This window comes from Lachancea lanzarotensis, scaffold LALA0S04 (genome assembly GCF_000938715.1).
Source record: "Lachancea lanzarotensis genome assembly LALA0, scaffold LALA0S04, whole genome shotgun sequence".
Lineage (NCBI taxonomy): Eukaryota > Fungi > Ascomycota > Saccharomycetes > Saccharomycetales > Saccharomycetaceae > Lachancea > Lachancea lanzarotensis.
Genome location: NW_019212882.1, coordinates 390,651 through 406,000, shown reverse-complemented (window position 1 = coordinate 406,000; position 15,350 = coordinate 390,651). Strand labels below are relative to the sequence as shown.

The 15,350-nt window shown below is 43.4% G+C and overlaps 6 protein-coding genes and 1 non-coding gene across 7 annotated transcripts; 5 read left to right on the top strand and 2 right to left on the bottom strand.

Annotated features, from left to right (window-relative positions):
• Positions 1-964: 964 nt before the first annotated feature.
• On the top strand, positions 965-1,726 carry LALA0_S04e04808g (LALA0S04e04808g1_1; the record flags this gene model as incomplete). Its single annotated transcript, XM_022772770.1, has 1 exon — positions 965-1,726. One exon carries the CDS (start codon positions 965-967, stop codon positions 1,724-1,726), a length of 762 nt encoding a protein of 253 aa, XP_022628201.1.
• Positions 1,727-4,780: 3,054 nt separating this feature from the next.
• Positions 4,781-7,477, top strand: LALA0_S04e04786g (LALA0S04e04786g1_1; the record flags this gene model as incomplete). Its single annotated transcript, XM_022772769.1, has 1 exon — positions 4,781-7,477. The coding sequence occupies one exon, from the start codon at positions 4,781-4,783 to the stop codon at positions 7,475-7,477; it is 2,697 nt and encodes an 898-aa protein (XP_022628200.1).
• Positions 7,478-7,640: 163 nt separating this feature from the next.
• LALA0_S04e04764r lies at positions 7,641-7,714 on the bottom strand. The gene has a single exon. It is a non-coding gene; the product is annotated as a tRNA-Ile (tRNA).
• A 1,563-nt stretch (positions 7,715-9,277) lies between these two features.
• EGD1 (LALA0S04e04742g1_1) lies at positions 9,278-9,760 on the top strand (the record flags this gene model as incomplete). Its single annotated transcript, XM_022772768.1, has 1 exon — positions 9,278-9,760. The coding sequence occupies one exon, from the start codon at positions 9,278-9,280 to the stop codon at positions 9,758-9,760; it is 483 nt and encodes a 160-aa protein (XP_022628199.1).
• Positions 9,761-10,045: 285 nt separating this feature from the next.
• MET31 (LALA0S04e04720g1_1) lies at positions 10,046-10,717 on the bottom strand (the record flags this gene model as incomplete). Its single annotated transcript, XM_022772767.1, has 1 exon — positions 10,046-10,717. One exon carries the CDS (start codon positions 10,715-10,717, stop codon positions 10,046-10,048), a length of 672 nt encoding a protein of 223 aa, XP_022628198.1.
• Positions 10,718-11,591: 874 nt separating this feature from the next.
• On the top strand, positions 11,592-14,564 carry ISM1 (LALA0S04e04698g1_1; the record flags this gene model as incomplete). The annotated part of the gene is made up of 1 exon (XM_022772765.1): positions 11,592-14,564. One exon carries the CDS (start codon positions 11,592-11,594, stop codon positions 14,562-14,564), a length of 2,973 nt encoding a protein of 990 aa, XP_022628197.1.
• A 113-nt stretch (positions 14,565-14,677) lies between these two features.
• On the top strand, positions 14,678-15,322 carry MRX11 (LALA0S04e04676g1_1; the record flags this gene model as incomplete). Its single annotated transcript, XM_022772764.1, has 1 exon — positions 14,678-15,322. One exon carries the CDS (start codon positions 14,678-14,680, stop codon positions 15,320-15,322), a length of 645 nt encoding a protein of 214 aa, XP_022628196.1.
• Between the last annotated feature and the right edge of the window lie 28 nt (positions 15,323-15,350).

Below are 15,350 nucleotides of genomic sequence, written 5' to 3'. Positions count from 1 at the left end.
TTTTAGTCTCAGCGTACTACAGTTGTTGACATGTGGACCTTATCTCTCGGCTTGTACGTTTAGGACACTTTTCGTATACTTTTCGTATACTAGAGATCATGCAATGCCCTATATAACAACTGTTGCAAATTCACTCTGTATAAACCCTAGTAAACTGTGTAAGAAATAAGAGAACAAGACTCCACGGCAGTGATTTTACTCTGGAGTTGGCAGGTTGAATCAAGGAATGATTACCTTCTTCGCCGGCCAAACAGTGTGCTATTCCTGCAAGAGGGCCCATCTATCGAAATTGGTGTCCCCATTGGCAACAGCTGTGACATTTGGAATATTTAAGTCTCCGGTGCGTCATAATTATACCGCCATACTTGAAGATATAAATCTGGTCACCGGGAGAGTTCAACAAGTAGATGCTGAACTAGTAGTTATGCCAGTTACTTGACTACCTCTATTTTGTCGCTGTCACACATACACGCGATTAGGATCATTTGGTGATTAACATGACGCTAGACTCACAGCGATTCTTAAATGGGTATCAAGAACAAAACGACAGCGACGGCGTAGTAGGGCTTCACAGAAGTGAAACTTTGACGGCTTGTGTATGAGTAGCCTACTATGGGCCTCATAAATGGCTAATTGCCGCTCCTTCCATCGCCAAGCACACGCTCTCATGGATCGCTAATGCTATTTCTCGATATCGGATCTGCGGACCTAGAGCGGACTAGGAAACAACTCTATCAAAATCACAAGTCACGTGATTGGTGTCTGTATTTGTATTAGTCAATTGTATAGCACGTTCCGCGGAAGAACACTTTGATCCAACAGGTCCTCCTAAGCACATGGAAACATATAAAAGTACCAACATATCAATCAATTCAGTCGTTGCAAGTCAATTGTAACTTGGATTCTCTTTTAAAGGGATCAATTCTTCACATCTAGAATTTCCCTCCAAAAAAAAGCAAAGAAAATGTCTAAGTCTTACTTCATCTCTGGCGCTAACCGTGGTATTGGATTCGCCCTTGTCAAATTGCTCAGCTCCAACTCTACAAACACAATAGTTGCCGGGGCCCGTAATGTGGAAGGTGCTACTGAGTTGAAAAAATGGGCCGATCTACATACCAATGTTAAAATCGTGTCGTTAGACGTCTCAACCGCGGAAAGCAATGAAGAGGCTGCTAAGGAAACCGCACGTATTTTGCCAGATGGTCTTGACGTGCTAATTGCAAATGCTGGTATTGCAAACGTGTCTGGGGGTATTTTGCAGAGCACTGACGATTCGTACTATGAACATTTCACAGTGAACACTGTGGGCCCAATCAGACTTCTTCGTGCTTTCAAGTCTCTGTTGGACAAGAAGTCAACCAAGCACTTTGCGGTCGTTTCTTCTGTCGCAGGTTCTCTAGTTAGTAACATCGGCATGCCAATTTCCACCTCTTCTTACGGTTTGTCGAAAGCTGGACTCAACTTTGCCATTATCAATCTTAACAGGGAATTGGGTCCAGAGGGCTACAAGGTCGTCGCTTTACATCCAGGTCTCGTCAGCACCGATATGGGTAACAAGGCCATGGAGGGCGAAGAGTTCAAAGATGTGCTGGAGGATTTGCTCAAGGCATTCCCACCTATCACGCCCGAAGAGTCGGCAGAAGCAATCAACAAGAACATTTTAGAGAAGTTGCCCGAAGTGGCTGGCAAGTTCATCTCTTACGACGGATCCGAGGTTCCATGGTAATTGAATTGCCGAATTCCGCTAGATATTTACAAGATATACATCACACTAATGATCAAAGTGTTTTCATGCCCGTAAAAAGCCAGGAGAAGCGGCCATTGAGGTATATATAGGGTGAAAACGTAGCAAACGAGGATGGGAAGAGAATCCAGTTTGATTTGTTGTATTTGCTTCAATGCATTTCCAGCAGTCCATACTTGAATCACTCCGAGTGCGCCAAGACTTTTTTTTTCCATGCCTCGAGAACATGATCGATGCATCGAATTAATGCTCTGTGCCTGGAGAGAAAGAAAAGCTATTCCCACGTGACACAACTTCTGACTGGAAAACGAGAATACCCTAATTTTGAGCGGTATGTTTCGCAGTGTGCGACATTACTCGTTCAGGAAACTACGCTAGAACTTTGAAAAGCCGAGCTGTGACCCGTTTCGATGTAGCTGTAATCCATGAAGTAGCCGAATGTGTATCTTTAGATATCATTAAACCAATGGGAATAAGAACAAATTTCATTTTGGCACAGTGCATTGTACGATGCAGCTTGAGGTCGCAACATACGAGGGTAGGTTAGAACAAGTTGTCGGTAACTTGGTCTCAGCATGCTGAAATACCTAACCGGTATTGCAGGATGAATACAGAGCTGTTCCTTGGGTGCCAAGTTAATGTGTACTGGCTTCCGTAGGGTTCAAAATTGTTGGGATTGGTAAACTATATGGTATAGTGCCAATTGCGTAATCAGAAAATGACATATTAGTCTCAAATGACATATTAAGCGCTAAGGCGAAATGGACCAATCGTAAAGGTATGAAGCAACGATACGTCAACACTATTCAGGATTTGCAAGCAATCCAGGACCTTTATTCAGCAATCCTTACTAATGGCTAGGGTCTAGAACGCTACCTACTGTTTGCTATTGTTGCTCCAAAAAATCGTTTAAATGTCCGTGGTTTGGTCTAACCAAATGTACCAAACTTATAGTCAAAAGAATCACGGAGAGATAGCAAAATACATAACCATAACCTTTCACTTAGAGCAAATCATGACTGAATAAACGAAGCAGTTTAACAACTCGAACACTGCTGACGTAGTCGAGCCTCAATAAAAATACCTCAGCTTTGGAATAAACAATTGGAGTCTCGATCTTGGCATTTCAAGCATCAAACTAGACTTTAAAAAATGTCAGTTCTTGGTCGATTGGCGGATGTAAACGTGGCTCGTACTGTTGCCCACTTGCTCCTAGTGTTGACTAGAACCATACCTTTGGGTACTAGCCAAAAACAGCTTACATAGGTATCCGTCGATCAATAGGAGAAGGGGCACGAGACCGAGAGGAGGAGTCAGAAGCTCACGTGATGTAATAAAGTAAAGATCGAAACAGTTGTTTTGGCCCATTCTCGTCAATGCACCTCTACATGAGAACAAGAATATCTTATATGGATCAGGGAATTAGTAAATACCACATAAATCGGGAATAGCATGTTGGAATCTGACAGGAATGGCAGAACAAGAGGCATTTAGTCTCTTTCTAGTTGCTCGTGAGTAAGTAAATAGCAAGCGAACTATGCGTACATTTTTCTAATCATCTGGAATGGACCAGCACACACTTAGATTACTTATTGCGCGTTCCTCGCTCTCGAGAACGTATCACTTGATTTCTACAATCATTCTCAAGACTAAGCAGCTTAAATGCGGAAGCGACTCCTTATTCAGTCTTCGATGCACGAATAACAACAAGCGCTCTCAAATACACTATTCGAAATGGCTTCGTTTGTTGTCCTCATCTGAATATCTCTATTTTTGTGACTTTGTGTCACATCAGTACATACGACATATTTAGCCGCCGACCTATTTAGAATTTGTATATATAAGGGAGAACAAAGTTTCCGTGACCTTTCTCCCTCAAGGACATCACACTGAAAGAAAAAAACAAGAGAAACTCTAGAAACACAGACTAAAAACACAAAATGGCCGCACACAGCGATGTTCACACTGTTAAGCATATGGTGAGCCATCGAAAGCCTCAATCTAGGACATGAAAGAAGTAGTAATTTTGCGAAACACCCCCAAAAAAAAAACCGCGCCCTATCTTCCATACCTGAAATCCAGGCTTTTCGACGAGTTTAAAGATGACCCCCCAGCGAGGTCTGTTGGGAACCAAAACGGAGTTCAGATCGAAAAAGTCAGGCCCATTCTTAGAACTGCAATTGAGTTTAGAAACTCAGTTGCAGTTGCTTAATGAATTGTTTCCTCCATTTGCTTCCCCATCCTCGTCTGCAACCCTATCGCCCTTGGAAAGATTTAATCCGTTTTCGTACTTTCCACACTAGCGGCCTAAAGCCTAATTCATTCCCATAATTACTGTATTAGCAGCAGCTAAAAAACATGGCGTATTATTACTACTCCAAGCACCCTGCCGGAAGCTAACGGATAATGTGGTTTTTGGTTACACGCAGATTTAGCGGATTTGCCACGGAAAATCTTATTTGCGTGAATTAGTGGCTTAATAATCTCCGACTCAACATCGCCGTGGGCTGCTGTCACTTGGAAAAAAATATGTCCCCCGCGGAATTACCTCTTGAAACTTTACGGCAATACAAACCATGTTTTTTTTTAGAACGGGGGGATGCGGAGTCACATGCGCACTAGCTATTGCCGGAGGTTTTTTTTCCAGTGAGTAACGGGTAAGACAGTCAGGAATTTTTAACGCATTTTGTTCCCTTTGGCAGTACGAGTTCACGTCAAAGAAAGCCCCATTGGCGTCCACTTTCTGAGCTGGTGCAGTAAGATCGTCTGAAAGTCGTCCATTTTTCCTTTAGAAGCTTGGCCATATTTCAATTTTTTATATCTGGTTCGGAATTTCGGCTTTCTTATTTTCATTTTCGTTGTTTTTGCAAATTTCGAAAGACGAAAAAAGTTGACTTTCGGAAAACAAGCCTTCTTAGCGTCTTCCCGCGCATCAGGTTTCGATATAGAAGTAGAGACGAGTTCCTGGCGATTTCGAAGCGCTTTCATTAAGCTGCAATCACAGTTGCCAAACCAATATTTTTGGGCGCAGTTACAATGTCATCTCTGCGTGTTTTGGCTGTGGGCGAAAATACCAATGTTTTGCTGTATGCGTGGCGAATCCAGCAGTCCAAAAGTGTGAGTCTAACATATCTCAGCAGTTTGAAATCTGCCGATTTCAGTGTGGATACTGCTCAGTATGGCAGCGATAAGTTTCGGTTTGAGCAGCACTTCCAAAACGTGGAGGAGCTGCTGAGCAGCGGAGAAGGCAACTCTCGAGTTTTCGACCTTGTTATTCTCAGTGCGCCGTCGCTACAAGAAATGTCGAGCCTAGCTGCGAAACTCAATCCAGTTTTGAATCTCAACACGAAGATTTTGGTGGAAAGTTCGGGATTTGTGCATCTTGAGCCCTTTGTGAAAATGTCCATTGAGTTTGGTCAACTGAAGGTCTTTTCAGTCATGTGTGACTTTGATCTCCGCCAAATCTCTTCTTCCCACTTTGCACAAGCCTCACATCAATTGGCGCCGTGCAACATTTTTCTTGGCGAAGCCGCTGTAAAGGGTGGTGCCAAGTACTCAAGCGATAACGTGGCTCTCTTGGAAACTTTTAAAAGACTGTTTGTGAAGCTTTTTCCGCAAGACCAGGTCCATGTGTGCAATTTCTCATATGCGGAGTTTCTATCACAGCAATGGAAATTAGCACTTCCCCGTATTTGCTTTGACCCTCTTTACATTCTACTTGAAAATTCTCGACCCGAAGAACTGAATGAACAGATCTTGGCCAAGCCGTTGATTTCAGGATTAGTTACCGAAATAATCACGGTAACCAAAACAATGGGCGCTAAACTTCCTGCAGGGTTTGACAATGAAAAAGATTTGTTGCAACAATGGCTCAAGACGACAAACAATGAGTTACCTCAATTAGCGTATCATTTTCTTCAAAAAACTGCTCCCTTGAACATTGATCTACTTCTTTTGCAGCCTATATTACTTGCTGACGATTACGGTATCAAAACTCCATACTTGGAGTTTCTTTATTCGATGATGTGCCAGTATCAGAAGATAAACGATGGAAGCTCTAAATTATTTGCCAGGGCCAGTACACAGTCGAAGTTCATCGAGGAATTACGTAAACTTGAGATTGAGCATGACAGATTAAAGTCGCAACTTCGTTCAGCTGAAGATACGTTGGTGACCGCCGAACAAACTCACTCGGCACAAATGAAGGCAAAAGAGAACTTAGAACTAGCTCAAAGAAACGAAATTGGATATCTTAAGGGGCAGATTACAAAGATTAACAGCGATTTGGTCAATGAGCAGCGTAAAGTTAGTATTCTCGAGGCAAACCAAAGAAAACTCGCAGAGCAGCAGCAGCAGCAGCGCAAATTACAGCAACAACCACAGCAACAACCACAGCAACATATACCGCAACAGCAGCCGCTACCGCAGCAATCTCATCTACAGAAAGCGGTTGGAAGCTTTCAAGAAGGGGCGAACTCCGCGGAGCCGGTTAGTAACAGCTCGTCCGCTGGCACTCCAAACCTTCGTGAACTAGAAGACATTGCGGTGTATGGAGTTCATTATGGCATGTCTCCAACGCAAGACCGTCAAGTCGATTCTCGAGACGCGGAGCCAGGCATCCAAGCTGTGCCTGTCAATACCAATGAAGTGCATGCTGCTGGCGCTCCTGGTACCGATTCCAATATTGAAGGTAGCGATACTACTTTGCGCGAGCGCGAGCTTGAATTGCGCAGACGTGAACTGGAACTGCAAGAAAAGGAATTTGAACTTCAAAGAAGAGCTGCCGCAAGGCCAAGACCCGCTAAGTACCAGAGTGCACCCATGATACAACCGGGACCCATACCTAACGGTCATGGTTCAAGAAAACCTTCGTACTCGCATGCAAACACCAGAAATAACAGGCAAATGCACGGCGCTTCACAGAGCATTATAACGCATATGCCTGATCCTAACATGCAAAATCCCGCGGGGCAGCCCTCTCCTGTGCCAGGACAACTTGGACCTGCCATTGGGGGACCTGTTAGCGGGCCGCCAGCTCCACAAGGTCACCACTCACACCAATTCAAGACGACAAGTCGTAAGAACAGGCGTAGCAACATGCCAAATTTGCGCCATGCATCTAGCGTAGACGTTTTGTCTATGGCTGGAACGGGTACTGCACCACATGGTGCGCCGGGTGCACACCAGCCGTCGGCCGCTAATAACTCGGGCACAAGACTGAACTCCATGATGGGCAATGGTCCTCCACCTTCCATCACGCTAAACAAACCGCAAAACGGGAGCAACCTGCAGTTGAATAATGTACCAAACCCATCTTCGCAGAACTTCAAAGTGGGTCCACCTTATTCCAATGGGTCCGGCTCGTCATTGCCACCACAACAACAACAGCATAGACAAATAAGCTCTAGCACCGTGCTTGCTGAAGATCCCGTACAGGCCAACATTTCTTCGCATACGGTGGTCCATAACCCTGTCCCACAACAAGCTTTGAATGGCCATTCCAGTGGTTCTTCGATATCAGCGGACTCACCATCCGCTATGTCACCTAATGACAATATGAATGTCAGTGAACCATCGCCCATTTCGGCTTCTGAAGCGCATGGCCAAGAAAACACATTACCTTCCACTCAAAATTCGAGTACCATGCTCGACACGGGCTTCGATTTGAATCCCAAAGAATCGAACAAGAAGAAATCTAAGTTTGGTTTGTTTGGCAAGAAAAGGAACAAATAGTGATCAAAAGCAGCATCGAAGGCGTACAAGTCAGGTACCGAAGCACCTTACATATAATCAGTATAAAGATATGATCATAGAACGACAAATGATAATGTTAACCGCTAAAAGATTAACTGTTATTTGATGAGTCGATTTGAAATCGAAAAAACAAAAAAAAGAATGGTCTCTAGCGGGATCGAACCGCTGATCCCCGCGTTATTAGCACGGTGCCTTAACCAACTGGGCCAAGAGACCTTAGATGATGACATAGAAAAGGTTTATCGTACCTATACTAAAAAATACAGGGCGTGATAACCTGCTCGTTCTGATGTTGTTTTGTTTGACAGCGTCTTGAATTCCTAACTAAAAGAGCTCGAATTGCGAGGATACAACAAAAGCCATCAATCTCATTCTCATATTAAAAATGGTGAACCCAGAGACCACGCGCGTGTGAAATATTTTCGCCTTTGAGGGTTTATCCTGGATTCTTGGAATGAGATCACATGACTAGTTCTGTAGAGCTATTTATTTCGATTTTTCTCTGTACATGTATAGAAACTCTCTGTATGTCTCTGGAGTGTCGTTGCCCGGTGCAGATCCCACACAACTGGCGATGTTTCCTAATGTTTCGAACTATTGATTGATTGAAGTCTAGGTTTGCCTTTCCGTGCGATCTTAAATGTACAAAATTTGGACTTGTAGGTTGGCTAAGGTATGCACTTTTTTACATTTCTGGAAATCACTCCACCATCGTTGTACGTAGGCGAGCTTCACTAAAATTGAGGTGTTATGCCTGTGCTTCGAACCATTAGTAACGAATGGTACCACCTTGCTCTTAGAATTCGTGAAACTGGGTGAATTTCTGACGGTCACTTCAATAGTTCTGACGCTGTCACTTGAGCACGTGATCCAAGTTAACTTACATAAGTTTAACGCTAGATAAACAAAAGTCTTGAAAAGTTATACACACTTGAATTTTCTTGACAGTGCGATTTGCCGCTTAAAAGTCTACAGCGTTGCCGAAACGTCTTAAGCACTCATAGGGCGGTGTCGAATGAGACGAACAAGTCATATATATGTCTATCGTGAAAGATGATATTTATCCATTGCAGTATGCGGGAGATCTCTTGCCTTGGCAATCCTGCATTCTTATTCCAATTTTAGGTTAACTACTCAACTATCCAGCCATTAATTTCCTTTTATGCTCTCAAGGCCCCGGTTTCCTCAGCGTCAGCTAAATCTTTCACCCTTTACTCCATGACATCCTCTGACGCAAGAGGGTGTCAATTTGGTACAAAGTGACTAGGAATGGTGTCAAGCTTCAACTTTCCATTTACCGAGTTGCAACGAATGCAGTTAAACTCATTGTTGATGCGTCAAAAACCTGGATATTGACTTGCTAAATAATCACAGTGCCCAAATCCATGTGTAGCACAGACATTTTTGTAACGTAATAACTCCGCTATAAACACACACACACACACACACACTCTCTCTCTCTCTCTCTCTCTCTCTCTCTCTCTCTCTCTCTCACACTCACCATCTCATCGCAACAGTTGTACCACACCCTCGGTTTATCTTTTCAGTGTGCTCGAACTCTTCAGGTTCCATTGATCACTATTTCCTAAACTGTCTTCACTTCAATCACTTTTCCCCAAACTGACACAATTACGGTGAAAAATTTTTAAGAATTGGAATAACTCGAATTTCAAGCTATATTTCAAAGGACTGGAAAGAAAGCGAAGCTTTAACCTGAGTTTTTGAGCATTTCAAGACTTTATAAAACGAGTCAAATCGTCACACACAAACCGTTAGAATATGCCAATTGACCAAGAAAAACTAGCCAAGCTACAAAAACTCTCTGCTGCCAACAAAGTTGGTGGTACCCGTAGAAAGTTTGCCAAAAAGACTGGATCTTCTGCCGGTGGTAACAAGGACGACACCAAATTGCAGGCGCAATTGGCGAAATTGCGTGCTGTGACAATTGACCAGGTGGAAGAGGCCAACTTCTTCAAGGAGGACGGCAAAGTTCTGCACTTCAACAAGGTGGGTGTGCAAAATGCTCCTCAGCACAACACTTCGGTTTTCTACGGTATTCCACAGGAGAAGACTTTGAACGAGCTTTTCCCATCGATCATTCCCCAGCTAGGTGAGGACTCCATCAATGCGTTGACCCAATTGGCTTCACAAATGCAGGCCGGCCAAGCCGGTCAGGAAGCTGCTGGTGCCGCTGCTGACGAAAAGGCCGATGCTGACATCCCAGAGCTCACCGGTCAAAAATTCGACACTGACGTCGAGTAAACGCATTCAGAACGTTTGAGTTTGTGAATGATGAAAAACCACTGGGACATCGCCACGCTACAATAACTGAGTATGCAAATCCGTCCCAAAAAGAAGAGAGAAAGAAAACCAAAAAAAACCTTAAGATCACGAATTAGTTTCTAGCCGTTTTAATACACAAGTTCTTTAGAATTTTCACAAACACCGCACGCGAGTGTTGGAGACCAGCCCCACCACAAGACACTTGATCTGTGGCGATCCCCGCGATACCAGGCGCATGAACCACTACGAATGATACATTGGTAGTTAAACTTTTGCCCCATTGAGCCTTGCCTTCTCCAGAATTTCGTTAATGTCTCCTCCTATGCTCAGAAGCTTTTCTCTGTTTCTTTTGCATGTCATAGTATCGAAATGTCTTTTGAGAGCGTCCTTACGTGCAAAACCTTTACCACAGAGCGAACAAATGTTGGGTAAAATTGGTAAATGCGCTCTTTCATGCCTTCTCAGGTCACTGGACCGTCTGAAAACCAACTCGCATTTGACACATGGAAATTTCTTGGCCTCTTCGTCAGCGGATCCTGTGCTACTGCTATTGAGAGCCCGGTTATTATTATTAATATTATTACTATTACTGCTGTTGTTGTTGTCCTTGTAACCATCGCCGCGTATATATTCTGCAGTTTCAGACTTTTTCCGCTTCTTGTTCGCTGCGTATTCAGTCGAGGAAGCATGTACCAGCTCATCGGCAGATGAAGATGCAATATCCGCATGGCTGAGAAGCTGGTCAAAATAATTGAGAACATTTTTGTTTTCGAGAGGAATCACCTGTTGAGGCTCGCGTGCGACTGATTTCTGAGAGTTCACATATTTCAGACGACTCAGCAGTTCCTTGATGGTTGGGTCGATATTTGAGGTGTTCACACCAATGGCTATCAAAGCTTCTGCAGCTTGTCGAAAAAAAATTGTATCTTCGGTCATACTAGTCCAAATCTCGCGGTTTTAGTGACACTAGAGTTGGAATCAATTCAGTAATCTTGAAAAACTGGTCTTGGATGCGAAGAAACGGGGTCTTATGGCCAATTCGTGATATTTAAACAAAAAACTGTAGCCGTTCACGACGTCAATCTACCAATGATGATGTTATATTAGATATAGTCATCTCAATTTGAAATCACATCGAATCACTATTAACGAAACAACACACAACAACGAAGATCACCACACACGTGACCTTATATTTCAGAACATATCCTGTCATCGAAGCCAAGTAAGTTCACCAATAGAAAGCGCTTTGGGCCCAATGTATTTAATTAGCCAACGATTAGATACAAGTGAATATTTTTACATCCTGCCTCGTTTCCTTACGATATCTTCAGCCTTGCTTTTAAAGTTGCATTAAAATCGAAACTCCAAACATATTGTCATTTTAACTTCAAGCATACTTCAGAAATTCCACAAATGCAATCCGATCTTACCGTTCGAGATGTAGTTTCCGTCCCAACCGAAAAATGTAACGGCATTTTCTCCTCTCATCCGAGAAGGAAAATCAAGAACGGTTTTAAGATAAATAATTAAACTCCACCATGGTAGAAGGAAATTCCGGATAAGCACTTGTATTTCGCATTATTTTATGAAAACTATTTGAAAATCAAATAGATAGTCGAGAGCCAATTTAGATCAGAGTATCGACTTGGATTTCCTCTTGGTTCAACATTGTTCGAATTTCAATGGAAACTGACACTGACACTTCCTCTCATTATATGAAAATTGTATAAAAACTAACGGCCTATTTACTCTACGATGAGAAAATTCACATCAAAGACTCAAGAGATCGATCCAATTAGCACCTCATATGGTTTCTCCGTCTCTGCGATTGGTTTCGCAACACACTTATCAAAAAACCTTGTGCTTACCGAAGACCAAGTTTCCAAATAGATCAAATTTGCAAAAAACAGTCGATGTGCTGATCCCACAATCGTCTCAGAAACTTTACAATCACCAATTCCACGAATTTCTGCGACGTGCAGCAACGCTAGATCAACCTGAGAGACTCAAATTTGTCAAGGAAAACCTTTTTGTACTGCATGATGGACCACCTTACGCTAATGGCGATCTACATTTGGGCCATGCTTTGAACAAAATACTTAAGGACTTCATCAACCGCTTTCAGCTTCTTCAGGGCAAATATGTCTATTATAGAACCGGGTGGGACTGTCACGGGCTGCCAATTGAGTTGAAGGCACTGCAAAAGCTCACTGCCGATGCAGACAAGCTTTCCCCTACAAAAGTGCGATTCCTGGCCGCTGAACATGCTAGGAAAACCATCAAAAACCAGCGAAACCAATTTGAGAAATTTGCCATTGCCACAAATTGGGACGATCACTACGAAACTATGCAAAAGCCTTTCGAACTTCGCCAACTAGACAACTTGAAGAAAATGATCAATCGAGGACTGATCAAGCGACAAAACAAACCAGTGTACTGGGGCACAGAAACTAAAACAGCTTTGGCGGAAAGTGAACTCGAATACAAAGAAGACCACATCTCAACCTCAGCATACGTTAGGCTTCCGCTGATTAGCGAGTCCGTGTCCTTCCTGCAGAAACAGTTCTCTCTGAGCTCTGAAAAGGGAATTGATGTTGTTATCTGGACAACGACTCCATGGACGATGTTTGCAAATCAGGCTATCTGTTTCAATCAAAACTTGGAGTACGGAATCTACGAGTTTGGTGATAGGTACATTTTACTACAGAGCGAGTTCGATACTAAAAAATTTGAAGATGAGAAGGCTCTACTTATCACTTCATTGACGGGCGATCAACTTGCCACACTGAAGTATAGAAACCCGATCATGAATGAGATTGATGAGAAACCTTTCATTCACGGTGACCATGTAAGCAAAGCAGCTGGCACAGGATTCGTCCACACCGCTCCCGGTCATGGATTCGACGATTATGCCATTGGCATAAAGCATGGGCTGGAAATATTTTCACCAGTGGACAATGAGGGCCGCTATAAACTTGATGTATTTCCCGCCGGCCTCCAAGATATACTGAAAGAGCCAGGTAAAAATTACGGCGGTAAAGTTATGTCAGAACATATTACAGACAAAGTCATTGAGCTTCTAGGCCTCAACAAGATGCTTTTAAAGACAGAAAAATACTTGCATTCCTATCCCTATGATTGGCGGTCCAAGAAACCTGTTGTAATAAGGGCGACACCTCAATGGTTCGCAGACCTAACAGATGTCAAAAGTTTGGCGATTGATAGCCTGAAGAAAGTTCGTTTCTTCCCAGACAGAGGTCACATAAGACTGGCGTCATTTATAAAATCCAGAAATGAGTGGTGCATTTCACGTCAACGGTCCTGGGGTGTCCCCATACCGGCATTTCATAAACGCGATAATTCTGAAGAAGTTCTTATGAATGAGGCTACTGTCAATCATGTAATATCGGTGATAGAAAGAAAAGGAATAGATGCGTGGTTTAAAGAAGACGAAGGTGAAGACATGAAAGAGTGGATGCTGCCAGAGTATCACGACGTTGCTCACTTATATTGTAGGGGGAAAGATACCGTGGACGTTTGGTTTGACAGTGGTAGTACTTGGAAGGAGCTGGAAGCCTTCTATTCTGACCAGTTGGGGTTGGAAGAAATCCCTTTCCCTTTAGCGGACGTTTACCTAGAGGGCTCAGATCAGCACCGAGGCTGGTTCCAAAGTTCTTTGCTCACTAAGATTGCCACCAAAAATGCACCGGAAGCACCATATCGAACATTGATTACACACGGATTTACACTTGATGAAAACGGAATCAAGATGTCTAAATCTATTGGTAATACCGTTTTGCCAGAGAGCGTCATCAAAGGAGATGAAAAACATGGCATTCCTGCACTTGGAGTGGATGGACTTCGACTTTTAATTGCACAGGCAGACTTTACTACTGATGTGGCTATCGGATCTACAGTAACACAACGCGTCGCAGACGCTTTGAAAAAGCTCAGGCTCACTTTCAAATTTCTTTTGGGCAATTTGCAACAATCAAAGTCTGGGTACAAGCTTCTGGAGTTCGAAAATCTGAGGCCACTGGACCAATACACGTTGGAGAAATTGAGGGAGCTGAACACGGAAGCTTTGAATCACTACGAGCTGTTCAATTTTTCCAAAGTGCTGAATGCTGTTATGTATCATATGAACAACCATCTGTCCGCATTCTATTTTGACATCATCAAAGACTCTCTCTACGCCGACGCCATCGGTGGTCTGAAGAGACAACAAGTGCAGACCACATTGTTTCACATCCTCGACACATACAGAAGCATTCTGGGCCCCATTATACCTGTGATGGTTCAGGAGGCCTGGAACTATCTGCCTCAAGAATGGTACAAAGACAGCAGCGCTTCCTCAGAATCTGACATCGCGCACTCCCCTCTCTTGCGTCCATGGGCTATTCCTCCAACTGTGAAATCGGATTTCCAGATCCACCATTTTGAGCAAAATGAATTGAAGATCTTGCAAGCTTTCAACAAGGAATTCAGGAAACAGGACTCTGTTACCAAGCCCGCCCAAACACAAGTTAAGATCGCCGTTCTTAAAAGCGATGCATTCCCCGTCTCTGCCGATTCTTTGGCTGATTTATTACAGGTTGGCCGTTTGCAAATTCTCGACGCACCACAACCAGATGGTGTCCGCTTGAGTTTGAGTAATGGAAAAACCGAGATCGATCTTCTAGTTGAGCCCAGCGAGCTTCACGAATGTCCCAGGTGCTGGAAATACAACTCACAATCGCCCAATGCTCTGTGTGAAAGGTGTGACGCTGTCGTAACGTGACCGAGTCGTAAAGAGTAATGATGAGCTTGGTCCTAGTTTTCAAGAATACACTACTCATCAAGACCTCGACTTGAACGTCGGGGATTCAAAAGACAGGTCAATTGCTTGCAGTCATGATCCTAGGAGGGTTAAAGCTCGGTATTAATTCACCTTTAAGAAGTTTCCCACCAGGAAATGCCCGTCATTTGTTGTTCGCGGGCATTTTTTCCAGTGAAAAGAGACATCTGCGATGGTACTCGAGTTCAGATCAGACCAAGAGCCAAGAGACTCCAAAGACGTCTCCAAATCTAGATAAAGTGCATAAGCTGATAGCCAAGTCGGCCTTTTTGACGAAATTGAACGAAAAGCCCAAATTCAAAGCATATTTCGACAAATTGGGTCAAACGAGTCCTGTCAGCACCATCACTTCATTTCTCATTTTGCATGAAGTAACGGCAATCGTGCCGTTATTTGCCTTGTGGTGGGTGCTGTACAAACTCAACTTGGAAGAACAGTATAATCTGCCGATCTATTTCAAAGACTTGCTTAATCAGTGCGGGGACTCAATTCAAAAGTTGGTCGACAACCACGACCAAGGTTTCGATCGCAACCGTCTCATATTGTCAGGAGCAATTTCATATGCCGTAGTGAAAGTACTTTATCCTGTTAGAGTGCTTGTTAGTCTGTGGGCTGCTCCTTTCTTCTTCAGATGGGTCATAGCTCCATTCAAAAAGGTTGGTGAGCTTTTCAAAAAGCGAGCCAACAGTCCTGATTCATAAGTTTTACATTAAGGTCTAGATTTTATAA